The sequence below is a fragment of the Symphodus melops genome (assembly GCF_947650265.1).
Source record: "Symphodus melops genome assembly, chromosome: 10".
NCBI lineage: Eukaryota > Metazoa > Chordata > Actinopteri > Labriformes > Labridae > Symphodus > Symphodus melops.
Window position 1 is genome coordinate 22079459 of NC_136700.1, and position 16954 is coordinate 22096412.

The 16954-nt window shown below is 42.3% G+C and overlaps 1 protein-coding gene across 1 annotated transcript in view; it reads right to left on the reverse strand.

Annotated features, from left to right (window-relative positions):
• snx19b (sorting nexin 19b) overlaps positions 1-16954 on the reverse strand; it is a 36379-nt gene that overhangs the window by 14875 nt on the left and 4550 nt on the right. Inside the window, exons 5-11 of the mRNA XM_079353394.1 lie at positions 16729-16924; positions 16362-16462; positions 16136-16255; positions 15885-16009; positions 14868-14961; positions 14610-14769; positions 12429-12558 (exon numbers count right to left, since the gene is read on the reverse strand). Of these exons, the coding sequence (XP_079209520.1) occupies positions 12429-12558; positions 14610-14769; positions 14868-14961; positions 15885-16009; positions 16136-16255; positions 16362-16462; positions 16729-16924 (926 nt within the window). The remainder of the gene's footprint in view (positions 1-12428; positions 12559-14609; positions 14770-14867; positions 14962-15884; positions 16010-16135; positions 16256-16361; positions 16463-16728; positions 16925-16954) is intronic.

The following is a 16954-nucleotide window of genomic DNA, read 5'->3' on the forward strand; positions in this document are numbered from 1 at the left end:
TGTCTCTCTTTCACGAAAGTGAAAAAAGAATCACTGATAAAATGAGTCGAAGTAACTGAGCATTACAGTGAAGAAGCAGTGATTGATTTAATGCTTTGCAACACAGCTCCCATTGCTTGATGTGTTTCTTAAAGAAATAAACCAGCTCTAAAAGTGATCAGCTCATTCCCTTTTCTTTCAGGAGACACACTGCTGCGGTGGTAAAAGTCAGTGCCAGGTGTTTTCCAACACCAGCTCTGTGTGGTTTAAGGAGCAGGGATAAAATTAGAGGTCAGTCGATATCATGAAGTGTTAATTACCCCGCATTAACAGCAGACCCGTACTAAGAACAGACATGGCTATATTAAGAAGAACAGAGTGTGATTAATATGAATGCTGCATCCATTTAGACACTTCACACTATTTGTGTCTGTCGTACCATCAGTGTAAGAACAACATGTTTCCAGCTATGAAATGTGGCATCCAAAAGGCTGGAACACTTTACATGATTCTGCGAGCCCTTCTTTGGTTTTGAACTTTGAAAAGGGAGCGTCCATGTGCTTTAAAGCAGTGGTTCTTAAAGTGGGGTCCGCGAACCCGTAGCTCAGGGGTCCACAGAATAATTCACAAAAAATTGTAAAAGTGTGCATCAATGTATCACTGAAAAAGCGAACTGGGAGCGTACTGGGATCTCTTGCACCTATAAAATAAGCTATTCTGTCCAATTCTCCCGCCCACTTTAGTTTTGTACCAATAGATCAACTCTGATATGATCGTGACATGTCTGTCACTTCATAGTCACAACGAAAAAAGTTTAAAAAAAAACAACTTCAAAACAAAAAAAATACACCTCAGAGCTGACGTCCTCTCAAAGCTTATTAAAGGAATAACTTGGAAAGTATAAATGTAGCCTTATACTATCGTTGCAAAGTGTTCCATAGTACATGAATATGTTGTCTTAATATATGCTTATCAACGTTACAATAATGAGCGGGGTCCTCGGAGACGTTTCTCACATCAAAGAGGTAATTGGTATTGTTGACGTCTGATTTGTTTTAGCATCCAATCAAAGCCACAATCTAAAAATACCAGTTTACTGATAAAGCATTTCAATGTTATTGTTCGGGATTTTTACTCAGTGCTAAACTTGAACAAATACATGTGTTTTGAATGTATAAGTATGTTGTGTTTGGCATGCACATGCCCCCTTCAGAGTGACATCATGGTCAGTTAACTTGCAGAGAGAGACAGAAAGCTGCACTGGGCGAGGGAGCACACAGTGTTTCTACCATGTGCCTTCAACTGGATCACATCTCCAGGCATTTACACTTAAATTACTCCTCCTGCCTACAGCTCATCAGTGGCAAACGCTCTGAAGGAATGTGACTACGTTCTGGTTTCGTGACAACCCTAGAAAGGACAGTCATTTATTCTCAGTTAGGGGTAGAAAATATTTTGCAAGTCAGTTGTAGTCTTTGCAGTCTGTGCGGTGAAACTTCTGGGCCCGACACGGGGGACACAAGGCATCATTTTTCTACTTCTTTGAGGTTTGACTTGCTTTATGCGGTGCTAAGCAAATAGAAAAAAAGAAACAGCAGAAGTTTGAACCCTCAGGAGAAAGCAATAATAAGAATCGATTCATGCAGAAGCACAAAAACCATCCAGACTTCCAATCTGCATTTTGAAGCACCATGTGTGTCAGCACAGAGTTTTCTCTAAACTGGGTGATGTGTCTGCTCTCAGTCAGGCGTACTCCTCAGTCCAAACCTCAGATCCCAGACTGGTCACATCAGCACCTCCAGTCAGGCCACGGTGCAGTCTTACAGCCATCTGCCCAGCTGTCTACTCACAGTTCTGTTCCTCTCTGTATGTTTAAGTGTGAGCACATGGTCAGGTTTTATTAGGACTGTCGTGGCGCCTTGTTCCCCATGGCTGGTCAAAACACAGACATGTGACGTTACAGCCATGAGCCAGGTTTTAATCACATATGGCCAACAGAGGTTTAACACCATTTTGGTTCTGTACGGATCACATCCATGCACAAACTAGTGAATGAAGCACAGAGAAATGACACCCAAACACCAAGAAACTCACGCACATAACCCAAATTGATTGAACTTAGTCTCTGCTGTCATCACTATTGCAGACTTATTGCAATCACCAAAGAGATTACTTTTCCCTTTCAATAGTTCAACCACTCACAAATTTAGACAGTACACACACACACACACACACACAAAGATCAGAGTGCTTTCAACCAATTAGAGCTGACAAATGCCAAGTAATTCTATATGAGAGATTGTGGTCTGGTAGAGTATTAGGACTGTGCATCATTATTGCTACCATGAAAACCACAAGAGCTGTTTTCCAGGCCGACTCTGTCAGAAAGATATTTTTCAAGCAGGAGAAGGGCGCCTGACCAATGTTCTGCTTTTCTGCCTGTGGGCTAATTGTGGCTAAAAGTCAGCAAAACATGTAGTGTAACCTCATTAAAGTCGCATTAAAACACAAGTGTGGATCACCTCAGGAGCGGCTTGAGAAATGTGTCACGAATATCCTCTATCAGCTCGTTAATTTTACAAACGTCTTGCAGATGTTTGTGCCGCCCTGACTGGCATATTAAAAATCAGTCAAATGTACAGGAATATAAGCAGAGCAGAAGCTGGGCTGTAGAAAAGCTGTGCATGTTTTTTGCTGAGCCAGGACCTCCTGGGTGAAAAACATGCTGCTCTCATGAGACAAGAGAAGGGATTGGCCGGCTTTTCTCTGCAGTTTTGCACAAACTCCACCCTGCCAGACAAAGATGTTTACAGTGCAGGTGACATACTTTAATTCCACAGGGAAAAAAACACTTTATGTGACACCTTTGAGTTTCCAAAGATACACAAGAAGCAGCTGTAGACAACGTTAGAGACAGACAAAAGGGATGATGTTGATATCATGAGACCAGTGACCAAACGCTGTAATCGTTGTGCACGTAATGAAGCAGCTTCATCGTCTTCTCTCTCTGAAAATACGTTCTTAATACTGCTAATATGTCAAACTGAAAATAGCATTGGAGGCAAAAACTGTTGCCATAGCGAAGGATGGTGTTACTTCGTCCACCATTTCTGGGTCATGTTTTTTTAGTCTCGTCTCACACTGTGAGGTGCACAGGCAGCTCAGGAAGGCTTTAGAGAGGCAGTAGGTCCTGAAATTGTCTCGTGTGTAAAAAGGGCAATCGATTCAAGGAGACTGGGAGTCGATGAGACGACGAGTGAGACAGTGACTGTGGCCTCCGCACAGGACCGCCTGCTCTACCAACAGAGCTAAACATATGCAACGCCTTGCATGTACTATTTCAACCAAAGAGTTACTTGAGTAAACTCTGAGGATTTAAATACTGCAGTGTACATTGTATTTTTTTTTTTCTTTCAAAGTTCCACTGTTTTATTTTAGCTGTCGCCCTTTTAGCCCGAGCAGGACCTCACTGAGACAAAAGAGAAAGCTCAGCTCCACTCACAAGCTCAAGGGCAGGATAAACTGATGAAATGAACAACAACTGGGCTCAACTCCAACAATGAAGCAACAATCACGACTATCGAGACGAAGGGGAGATGCTTCACATACTTGGCAACAAATGAAATCAGTGATAGAAGAACATTAGCTGGATTAAGACTATGCATGTTGGAAGCTGCTAGGATTAATCAAAGTTTCCTTTTAAGGCAAACATGCACACGTAGAACTAGGTTGACCTAAAATAAGCCTTCAGTCAGTTTTCAGCAGACAAGACGTCATTGCTTCAGTATGTCTCTGGAGACAGCAGATGAACTTTAGAGGCACAACTCACGCCCTGAGGCTCAGGTGAGCAGGGGAAACAGACACCAGAGATGTGAAGAGGCCAACGGGTCAATTCATCGAGGTCATTCTGAAGCACGCTGCAGTGGTCCTCCATCTCACTCGATCTACAATGGGACAATAATGAGCCGTATTCTCTTTCATGTCCTGCCAGGGAGGAATTCTGTGTCCCCTCAACTCAGTAATGCTAAATAAGGATAACTGGACGCAGAGGCTGGCAGGCTGATGGCACTCAGGAGCTGGGGATAAGTGTGTTTCATAACCTTCCCAAGAACTGACCTAGGCATTCGACCCAAAATGTCCCCATGAGACGATTACATGGTGCTGCAGGAATTGGAAGCAACTGCAGACTACTATTAGACTGTAATAGAAGACAATATTTATATTTCAGAAGCGTCTGTGGATGTTAAAGGGGAATAATGCCCCGGGCAAACGTGATGGTGACATGACGCGGGGCAAGCTTCCAACCGAAACACAGAGGGTGCGATATAAACCACTCAGACAGCCTGATCCCACCACGAGGAGTGCGTCCGTATTTGTCTCTTCTGGGGAACAGTCTGTCCAAGGATGTCACACCTCCTCCGCTCTGTACAGGCTGATAGATAGCCGGCCGCGTTACGTAACGAGCATCTTTTCCAACACTCCCCTCCACTTCTTCCCACTAATACCAGATTTGTCATCGACGACCCATCCGTCTGACCACCAGCACACTCGCAGCCTCACAGAGAGTAAATTCCTGCTGACAGAAGAAGCCTGGGGCTTCCAAGCTTGGTCTTCTGTTTTTAAACCTCACGCCTGGCCGCCAGGATCCATATGTCAAGGAACCGCACCAGTGCAGAAAAACAACCAGCGTTGTCAAAAAATGCCTCTGATGAAAAAAGTTGGGGCTCTGTTTTTGGGCCAACCATTTAAAGGGGAAAAACTTTAGTCCCTGGATTCCCCACATTGGTGTCACTGACAATCATTTACACAGTTACGCAGCATGAGGACTTCTGTTATTTTAAAACATGATCAAAAATGAACTCTGACACTGAACAATGGCAAAGTCGTGAAGTGTCAACATGTCCAAAAGAGTCAATTTTAGTCGTAACAGCTGCTCAAGTCACCAATAAATGATTAAAACTTTACACCAGAGCCAGACACATACGACTATTCTCTTACAATATCACAACATACAGATCTGCTCAACACATGACAGCAGCATGGAGTCTCACTGGAGTCTTAACCTCCACTGTACTGCTAGAGCTGTGCTCTGCATTAGTATGAATAGCAGGTTAGGGGAAGGGATGTTCCTCGCTGACTATTTACCGAGTCGTTAAATTCAGTTCAACCTACTAATCGAAAGGTCAGAGTAACAAAACAGTCAAAATGTAATACAGCTTATTAAAGTGTGTATGTTAGTGCAGAATGTAATGTGATTTTTCTAAATTAGGGTAACCTTAGCACTGCTATTGTGTCCACATTCCTTTTTTAAATGTAGTTGCACATTACACTGGTCAATATGCCTGTTTAATCTGACACGGCCAACAAACGTTTTTTATCTCCATTTTCAAGACCAAAATACTGCCTGTTTAAATCCAGGTAGTAAAGCAGGGAGAACAAGATGACAAGTCTATGGGTATAGTCCAGCTAGTGGTGCGACTACGTTACAGTTGGAGCTTAACATTTCACGGGTATATAAACATGGTACTAAGGAAGTGTACCGTGCTTGAGCAGGGCAAAGTGAACTTAGAAACAAACTGGACCTTGGCGGTCAAACATACTTGGGCACAGTACAGATTGCCTAGTGTGAGGAGGAATGATTTCGATAACCGTATTTAAATTCAAAGCTGTTGTTGTTGGACACAGCTTGTTTCAGTGTTCTGATACAAGTCACCTGCCTGTACTATGAGCAAACTGTATGCATTCAAAGTCAAACGTCCAACTCTTTAAGTAAAAACAACATCTTGCGAGTGGATTCATGCTGAGTAGAATATACTACTTTGAAAAGCTAGCGCTATATATTTTGTGAAAGTTGGAGTTCTGACCACATCTTCAGAGTTCTCTCCAAATCCCACAATGTGGTCACGAGCTGAATAGCACAGCAGTGAGACAGAAACCACTTTTACTGAAGCCAAACAACTTGTTGCTCACCACGGATGAAACCCAAGCAGGCCACTGTGTGTCAGATGAGAGATCCCTGGGTGTTAATTAACAGTGCAGGAGAAGATGGCACGGATAGAGAGGGAGAGAAAAAAAGAAAAAAAAAAGAGTGAGGGAGTGAGAGCGTTCCCTTCGGACAAATGTTGACAAGCTCTAAATCCTCCGTGCTGCCCTTCATCCTCACCTCCATCATCAAGCTGTCAGCGGGGGCTTGAGGTACCATATGAAGTGTTTATGAAAGTATTAATATGTCGTTTTAGGTAGTAAAAATAAAAGAATCATGTCATTGTTGGACAGGTGCAGGAAAGGACTGGCAGAGAAGAGGTGCCACATGAAGTTTGGTGTTATGAGATGTCTTGTAAACCAATAAGGAAGCCTTCAAATCAACAAGCAACCCTTGACTGCAGACTCTGTGCACCAGCAACACACAGCTGTACTTTCTCCCAGGAGATGGAGTGGCACACTCTCTTAGCAGACGTGATGTGCCCTTTTGGACTTTTGTTGAGGACGTTCCACTTTGACACTGCGTCAATGACCTCAGGAAAAAAGACAAAACAGCTTGCAGAGACAATTTGAACCACTTGTTGCAATCTGTTGAATCACAATCATCAACACCACTGACCTACTTTCTCAGCCACTCAATTTCAGCCAATGCTGTCCGGTGCATAAATGAGTCTCAAAGGGTTTATTTTATTCTGTGTTGAGACCAAACTACAACACTGTCATTCAAGCGAAAATAAAGTTGATTTCAAACACTGGAAAACCTGATGAAGACCTAAGTATACTTTGTGTAAGTCTGATAATGATTTCTTTCGACAAGAAAGAAAATCAACTAATAAGAGACTGCATGAGTAATGCTGATAGCCTCTTGGTTCAAAAGAGAAGGCAATAAGAAAAAAAAAGTGCCTTAAACCTCTTTTTTTAGAAGACCAGCCACTGCTCACATAAAGAGGCCTAACAGTGTAAAAGCTAACGAGAAAATGTCACTACCTTTCATTTGCTTTATTAACTGAGTAAACATCTTCCGAATCAGATGTATTGTTTAATCATTAGAGTCATGTCTTCTTCAATAAATCCTAACATTCATTTTAGTTTAAGGTTGCCAAACTGTTCTATACTTAAATTTATGTTGATACCATGTATGTCATTTATGTGTGCAACCTAGAGAATGTGCAGGAGTCTGCATGGATTATTTGGTAGTTAAAAAACAGGAAATGAGCCCATATTGAGTATCTAGGATATTTATTTTTGTTGTGGCATGCAAACAGGTATCGATAAAGTTTTTTTTCAAACTATTGTACTAGTATCTATGTATAATAAATAGTGTGTGAAAACCCTCCTAGAAGCCTTTATAGGATGAAAGTTATAACAAAGTGTGGTAGTTATAGGATGTGACTAATGGTTTGCCTCTTTTTGAAAAGGGTTAGGTTTATGGGTTAGGGTCACGTCCCTGTTAAAAAAAGACAATGTTGAAGTTGCGGATAAAGTCAGAAATCGGGGAGGGAAAGAGTGGGAAAGGAGCCACAGGTCAGATTCCAACCCGGGCTGTCCGCTTTGAGGACTGCTTCCTCTGCACAGTGCGTGATCTAAACACTTGAACCAGCGCCCTCTACCTTATCATTAGGTGAATACTGGAATCAGTATGTTTACAGACACATTCAGCCAGTAAGAAAATAACGAGTGCTTGGGATGTGTGGCCGAAATCTGCTGCAGCTACATCTAGACACCGACAACAGTTTGGCTCCAGGTGGATTTTTCATCTCGGCTGCTGTCATACAGAAAGAGACTGTATTCGTTTTAAACTGTCCCGCTTTCCAGTCCATAAAAATCAGACAACTCCCAAACCAGAGCCTCACCTCGGACCCCATTTATTGGAACAGAGGGCCGGCTTTTCCAGCCAGACCTGTCAGTCTGTCTGTCTGTCTGTCTCTCTCTCTCTCTCTCTCTCTCTCTCTCTCTCTCTCACTCACTCAATAAGAATATGTCAATGCTAATAGTTAGCAATTCCATAACAGCACTGTAAGGTGATGTCCCACCATCAGTAAGCCGTACTTCATTTACTGACACACTGCATTTTGTAAAGGCGTAATATTGTTGCCCCAGTGTGTAAATTCATGTTGCCTTAATGTGTTGTGGAAGCACTAGAGGAGTTTGAGAGGCTTGGCCAGTAAGCACTTAGTAGAAGCTTCACATACACACACACTTAGGTATGCACACACACAGCTTGGTTTCACGTTGATGTTAAACATCACCAGCTTGTTCCCACTCATCACACCTCTGTCACTACCTCCGATGGTGGATCAGGTCAGGAAGTACCGTAAATTCCGTACTATTGAGCGCACCTGGATATAAGCCGCACCGGCTAAAAATAAGTAAATAAATGTATTTGTACATATATAAGCCGCACTTGATTATAAGCCGCAGGTGTCCACGCTATAACAAGAGCTATTTACACAGACGTAGGCTACCGGTAACATCCGCAAATACTGTAGCGTTCGTACGGACGTTAAAGGACGACAAGAGCGTTCAAATAATAACTTTTAATAACCCGATCACTGTCGGCCGTGACCACGCCGTTTACAGCAGAGAGCAACACATAACTTGCCGTAACAATCCAACTCTCTCCCCCAGCGTTCTCTCATACAGCCACTCAACACGTTCTCGCTGGTGCATTCACTGACTCTCCACATAATCGGAATTATGAATACATTATCAACTACTGACTTTACAACATGAACCGTTACAATACGAAGCCTAGCCGACGGTGTCTGTAACACGGCTGATGAAAAAGATGACCGTAATATATTTCACAAGAAAAAGTCCATCCATTCACTGCCTCAGAATGACTTCATTACTCACTTCCTCAGTCTCTGTTGTCGCTGTCAGTGTCATCTTAACGTGCAGCAGCTCTGTTAGCTTCTTTGACAGCCAGGTCGATCGCCTTTAACATGAAAGCTGCATCATATGTATTTCTCCGTGTGTTTTCCATCATGAGGGTGCGTGCATGAAGCGCAAAATGACTGATATTAAGATCCGACGTGACGAAGTCAAATGTTTTTGCGGCAGAAGCTCATTGTCCCCCATAAAAAATCCATGCATTAGCCGCACCGGAGTAGAAGCCGCAGTGCTCGAAGTGTGAGAAAAAAGTAGCGCCTTATAGTCCGGAATTTACGGTACTTCACCTTTTCACCTTCATGCGTTACCTTCTGCACGTTATGTAAATGTAAATATGTAAATGTAAATATTCTGCATTTAAATTAAAGCACCAATTAACTGAAACCGCTTGGTTTGGAGTTAGCCTTGGGTTAATTAAGTATTTCAATGCCCTTATAAGGTGGGTCATTAAAAGGAAAACAACCTTGTGGTGGCAGTGGAAAAAGGATAAGGGAATCATTAGAGTCATCAGGAATTACCCCTCTGGTAGTTTGTGTGTTTCAAATTACATGGCAATGCATCGATATTTCAGTCTGGCCCAAAGTGGTCTGCCCTATTATGACTACACATATTGTTTAGAGGAGCTTTACGGCTTGGCTGGGAATGCAAACTAAAATGGGTACATCTTTATCCTTTGTATCTCTTAATCAGATGAAGTCCATCCCGAAATACTTAAGCATACTTCTGGTAAGCATCAGTAAATCCTGGCTGAAGCCCAAAGGTACCGCCCAGACACTTAAAACACCCTGACACACGCTAACAATTAACTCATCATGAACATCCCTCACTTACTTTTTTCCTTTCAGTGAGTGGCCTTTTAAATTAGGTTATTGAAATAATGTATGTAACCTTTCGCTGCTTTGTTTTTACATTTTCCATTCATGCAACAATTTGATTGATATTTTATTACCTTTAAAGAACATGGAAAAACAGTGCAAGAATAGAGCTATCTTAGAAACAAAGTTTCATAAAGTGTTTTTATCAACAACAGTTATCCACCACAGCATCATGTCTGCGGATGAGAAGAGATACCTGTCACTCTTAAAGCTGTCACTGCCATGTTGACAGACTGATGCCTAAGATAGACAAGGCCAAACAAAAGCACAAGACCTTTCGAGCTTGGGCTAGTGGAACTTCTTAACATAGACAGCCCCAGTTTAAATATGAAGAAACGATATTCTGGTACTGACACCCTGGGGAACGTGAGGTCACAGTACAAACACCAAAGCCTGAGAACATTGTCCGCATGTTGAGTTCACTGGCAGCCGCAGCTATACCTATCTGCGACAAATGTTTGGGGAGTTGATGTCAGCCGAGCATTCGCTTTTGGGGCCAAATACTGCAGGCATGCATGTATGCACGTATTCTTTTTACAAGTGCAATAGTGAAAAGACGTGATGCCATTCCTAAAGCAAGAAAAAAAAAAAGTCTGTAAGCAGATAAAGAGAATATTTGTTTACTGTTTGGACTTGAGGAGAAGGTGACAGAAAAGTTAGGAGCTGAACGATGCTCACAGATTGTTCCCATGTGCAGGCTCGAACATGATTTGTATTTAAGTAATCCTCCAATTTAGTGACTGACTTTATTGTAAAGTGGTGTAAAGGTCCATTGCACAGCACAGGATGCGCCTGACTCTGTAAAACACGGACCACTGCAAAGGCACCCAGTCAACCCTTGTCTAAAATATCAACTGCCTTGATAAATGACTGTACATGACTCCTCTGCAGCTCATAAACTTCTCCCTCACTGGAATCTCCACAAGGAACCGTGTGTCTTCATGAGTCCACACACACACACACACACACACACACACACACACACACACACACACACACACACACACACACACACACACACACACACACACACACACACACACACACACACACACACACACACACACACACACACACACACACACACACACACACACACACACACACACACACACACACACACGAAAAGTTTCCACCACTTATCGGCTGCGGAGCTCCTCATAAAAGCACTTTGCAAAGTCATCCAGAGGCAACAGTTGTTAAAGGGAGACAAAGTGTATCTGCATTGTTGTGGCAGCATCAGCAGTACATCCTGTTCAGGTTGTTTTAAAATATCCACGCTCAAAGGATGGGGTGGGTGAATGACAAGGAACACATGCCTCTATTTACAACTCCTTACTACAACTGACCAAGTCATTAAGCTCACTGCTGATTGAGCATAGATGATCTGAAGCCTATTAATTCAACTTTAGAAGAGCTTCATAAAAAAAAGGTCAATGGATGCACTAATGGGGCGGCAGTAGCTCAGTCTGTAGGGACTTGGGTTGGGAACCGGAGGGTCGCCGGTTCAAGTCCCGGCACGGACCAAGTCCGGAAACTGGTCTGGTAGCTGGAGAGGTGCCAGTCCATTTCCTGAGCACTGCCGAGGTGCCCCTGAGCAAGGCACCGAACCCCAAAACTGCTCTGGAGCGCTCGCTGTGGGCAGCCCCCTCACTCTGAGACCTCTCCATTAATGCATGTCACTAGAACCCTGTTTGTGCATGAGTGTGTATCTCGGCCTATGTGTGTGTTAGACAGAGTGTAAAAACTGAATTTCCCCTCGTGGGATTAATAAAGTGTAAATTAAATTAACAGTGAGTTAATTTTAAAAATATTATACAAACAGTTCCAGTCCCTCACTCTTTAAACCAGACAATCACACAATGGCGCCTACTGTACCTCGCAGCAACTGACCAAATTCAATATCACATATTGTCATGATGCTATGCAAACGTAATTAAGACGTCTTACTGTTGAACGTTACAAGTCTGAGTAACTGTTTTCATTTACATGTTGCCAGATTGGTCAGAAACTACAATGAAAATGAGCCCTGAAGATCTGGACAAACATCTGGCAATATGAAATACAAAGTGGAAACAGCTATCGATAGCATTCAAGACAATTGAGAATCATAAATACAATATAAAAGGCATATTGAAATGTACTTATAAAAATCGAGATGTGCATATATTATAGTAACCTGAAGTAATAACAGCATGTCACAGCCCGTACGTTTTTTTTCCTCTTCAGGGCTCCATTGCTGCACATTTCATTGCCTCTACGTTAGCTCTGAGGGCGGTATTAGCTCAGTGGGTAGAGTTGGTCGTCTCTCAACTGGGAGGTCGGGGGATCTATCCCAGCCACATCCGAAGTTTCCTTGGGCAAGACACTAATCTCCAAGTTGCTCCTGCTGCTTAGTCAGCAGCATATTGCATTTTGCAGACAAGAAAAGCGCTGTACAAGCTCAAATCCATTCGCCATTTAGTCCATAAACAGTCTTAACAATCTGCATCCAGACAAAGAAGCACAAACTAGTGAGCAACACAAACATGTTGAGCATAGTGCATGTTATGATGTGAGGACATCATACGTTTGTGAGCAAGAAAAATACACCATGAAGTTGTTGCACGAGCCCTACAGACTCAGGAACATTTGCATTCTGAATGATTTAAGCACAAATGAGTTGATGTTGTATGCAGGTTGGTCTAGTGTCAGACGCACCTGTTGATGAAGGTCCCAAACAGCAGCCTGATGGTCCTTTGAATGTTCTCCGTGCACAGCCAGCTCCACTGCTCCCTCATCAGCAGACACAGGATGTTCAGAGCCACCTCAGCCAGCGCCGTCTCTGATGCTGTGCACAAAAAATACAAGAAACACATTTCAAAACAGCTCAAAGTACATGCAATGACTCGGTTAAGACAAAGTACAGGATAATCAGGACTCTTTATTAGGCATGGGTTATTGTGTGTTACTTTTGAACTGTAAAGCAGCTTTTGTGATGCACAGGTTTCAGGTGCTTGTGTAGATGCACGTGTCTGTAACTCAACATTTTAATCTGTCACAGTACAACACTTCAGAACTCGCATCAGTTCACCACTTCATATACATATTAACACTGCCCTCGTGTGGTCAAACTTTGATATTGCTTGTGGGGTTTTTTTCTTTTTGGTTTTGGCCCTATAAAATTTACTATTTTTCACAACATCTACATCCTGTCTTTGGTTTTTTAAGCCGTCTTTTATAAATTACATTGTTTTAACACTTTCTGATAGATATGTTAAACTTGTTGTGGGTTATTTGTTTGAGCATGTTTAATTGAATTCAGTGTTAATTTACAGTTAAATATTCCACTTTAAATCTGAGTCTGCCGGCTTTTATTCTATGACAATAAACTCAATAAATTCAATAAAAAGACTTGTCATTTAGAGCGACTACTAAGACAGCCAAAAGACAGACAACTATTGGAGATATAGTCAAGGCTTCTTGTTGATTTGTCTTTAGGTGGGGTCTGCTGGTTCGTTCAAGCACCATGAACATGAGGAAATCCTCGTGTGTTAGGGAATTTGTGCTGAATATGTAAAAAAAGAAGCCCATATGACTCCAGGGGAGTCCCTCAAATGAGTCAGCAAACCCATGAGATTTTGTTTAGGCACGTATTGGCCAAGTTTCACTTGCGATTCTGGCTCTTCTCCTGTTTTGGTGTGTAAATAATCTTTGACAGTTCTGCATAAAATTGCAGGTCTGGAATTTAATACTGAAGGTCTTCTGGTTTTTTTTTGTCAACGTTGTAACATCCACTTGTATGTGGCATGCACATTCCTCAATTCCATTCTTGCCATTCAAGCTGTAGGCAGGACTTTAAACAGAGGCTATAGTGGATGGGGCTCAGAGACTGCAGATTAAATGACACATTGGTTCCATTTCTTTTTGTATGTAAATATTTATGAATGCAATAATTTCACTTTCAGTTTTCCGACAGTTTTCTAGTTGTCAAAGTTTTCTGTACAGCATTCAGGCTTACTATGACTTTGAAAAAGAAAAGAGAGAGGTTCACTTTGAGCCAAAAAGTGGCTTGTAAAAACGCCTTGCAGTAAACAACTACAGATGAAAGCGTTTGGATCCTTGAGGGGGAAAAAAAAAAGCTGTCACAACAGGTAATGTTTGTGTGTTTTGGAGAGATACTGAGTGGAAAGTGGAAGAGTTAAGCAGAAAGGAAAGAAGGAAGACAAAACAGCCAGTGAGTCAGTGAGCTGGTCAGACACAAAGGAAAACGAAAGCAGACATGCAGGAGTGAGTCAGACACACAGACAAAACGGCTGCAGATAAAAAGATGAGCGGCAGGGAAGCTCGAAGGAGGAAGAGTGGAGCTCAAGAATGGAGTTTGGCTGAATTAAAATACTTGATGACATTTTTTAAAAACTATTTATGGCAACATTTCTGGTTAAATGAATCATGTTTACGGCCCGGTGAAAAAAACAATTTCCTCTCTGCAGTCACTTCACTATTCTACGACTGAACTCTAAAACTAAGTTGTCCCATATCGTGCTTAAGCACAATTATCCCCGCCATCCACGTTCCCCCGCTGTTCTGCACTCACATGGTAGCACTTACACTCGTCAAACGAACTGGACTTTAGCAGTGAAGCGTGTTCTCTAAATCTACTTCTTGTTCTCCTTCTTATTGCCTTGGGGTCTAGCAGTCCACAAAAAGGGACTCTACTGTTACAGTTGGCTGTGACTGACAGTGATTAGGGGTGTACCTTTTTATCTATCTTAAAAGATAAATCTTAAAATAATCTTAATATTCAAATCTTTTTATTGGTCTTTTGTCGTAAAAGTAACTTCAGCAGCTTTAGGACATGCAGCAGAGAGATTACAAGTGTCCTCATTTTCCTGTACTTACCAGAGTCCCGACTGTTTTTTCCTCTCAAGCCAATGTCCAAACGGCCCCCACATTCATCTACACCTGGACTTTCCTCCCTCTCTGAAAGGTCTCTGGTGTCTAATGTTTCTCGTTGAGCGATGAAGGCCTGAAAATCTCCTAAAGACATTCCATTGAACACCTAAATGAGGAGAGAGGAGAAGGTGGTGAGACCGAGAAAAACTAATCGGATGACTAAGGCAGAAAACCTCAATGTATGCAGTAATGTAAGATATGTACTTTGCTTGTTTTCTCCCAACTGAACAAAACCGGTGGTCTGATGTCTGCTCCGTTCATAAAGGGGATGTTTTTACTGGAGAACTTCATACGAGATCTGCAATCAAGCAAACAAGTCAGTAAACACAAGTACTACAGCCAAACAAAGTCACTTTATTAGACCTTTCAAACATGCACAAAACTACTGAAAGCTTCCTGTATTTTTTTCGGGCTGAGCTGCATGTCTGAACGCAAACAGCCAAGTTTTTCACTTATCTGATGGGAAAACTTTCATCAACGTGAGCCATCTGAGTCGAAGGGGTCTTATTGTGTGGAGTCAAGTCTTTGTAAGTTTCGACACAACTTTACCTGGTATTTTTCCTGCCAGCCTCCATACTAAGTGGTCCACTTGAAGTCAGGCTGTGCAGATTGAAATGGCCCAATGTGAGTCTGCTCCTTGGAAACACAGCCCGCTCTACTACAACAACAGTCTTTTTATTCTAAAACTACCCTGCTTCAACAACGTTGACACAAAGTCTTTCAATTGGAAAAATTAAAAAAAAAAATGGAAACTTGGAACATCTATGTTTCCTAAACAACAGTGCAAACTCTGCCAAGGAAGTTTGTGGGATATTATCCTAAAGTCTTAAACAGCAACTCAATGTTCCTTGAGGTTTGTTTGAGTGCCAATATTGTCTTTAAAAGCACATAACCAAACTAAACTGAGGATTTACTCGAGCTCACTGAGCTGAACTCTTGGTAGAGGTGAAGCAAGGACAACGCTGCTTTTATGGAAGTCTGCCCCGTGAATTGTCTGTTGAGTCTCTGTATGGGATTCAGATTCAGATTGTTTATTTTCCCAGAAGGGGAAATGTGTTTTGCAGCAGGAGCACACGGAAGGGAAGAAACAGAAGGACGACATCACCGCAAAATCTAAATCAAATCTAAATCAGACAAAACAACAAAAATATAAATGGGTATAACACATCGCAGTAAACGCGATGTGCTTCCGTCATGTAGCCTGGATCTCTGAACTCTCACTTGCTCTTCTTGTCGCCGCCGATTTTCAATCCATCCACCTCTCCCTCGTTGTCCTCGGTGGGGCTCTGAGGCTCTGAACGAGGGAATGCTGTCTTCAAGGTATCCACGATGGCGTTCACCACAATCTGAACACAAACACACGTAATGCATCATACGAGAGATGTAATGTAGAACCATCAAAATGAATGTTGTGCGCATTCAAGTGCTAGATTTCCCTCAAAAAAGGTTCCAGTAATTAATCAGTATCACACCTTGTCTATGCGAGACACGATAAATGGTTTCTTGACGAAGGCGATCCTGGCGTCTGTATTAAGAGCCAGAAACTCCTGCATCTCCTCACTGTTGGCAATTTCCGAGATGGTACATAGTTGCTGAAAAACAGGGCAGAAAGTTTGTTTACAACTTTAGAGATTCAAAAAAGGACACAAATAAGAGCCACACAGACTGAATAAATAAATAAAATGCTGTTCTCTGTACCTTAATAAAGGTCTCAAGAAGTCCTTTCCGGGCCTCTATCCTGTCACTGTCCATGTTACCGAACGGCATGTCTGGAAATATTTTCTTTGGACCTTTTACACCTGAAATACAGAGTAAATCAGATTACAATAAATCCTGTGTGTTGGCTCGAATACCGAACAACAATCAAACTGGATCGTGTTGAGTTCAATGGCCAAGAACTCGACTGTAAATCTAAGTCCGTTCGTATAAAAATTGACTTGTTCCGTGCCAGACTTGAGCACACTCTGCCACTGGGCCGGACACCAGTGCCTCCGTCTTGCTTCATTAAAACTCAAATGTCAACTTAAATACATAAATAATAAGTCAACTGATGGATTCTTCGAACCTTTGATGAGTTTCCGTAGGTCTGTTTTTTCTTCCAGCCGTGTTTGCAGGTTCAGGAACTCGCTGTATCGTCTGTTGACCATGTGATAGGCGACCGGCTGAATGGATGCAGAGTTTTCGCATGCGGGTTCAACTTCAACGTCCTCACAGCCGGGCTGGATGCCTCCTGGGTGCTCATAGCCCATGGATGTCTCATACTGAAACAACACAAATTCTATTGTTTGTAA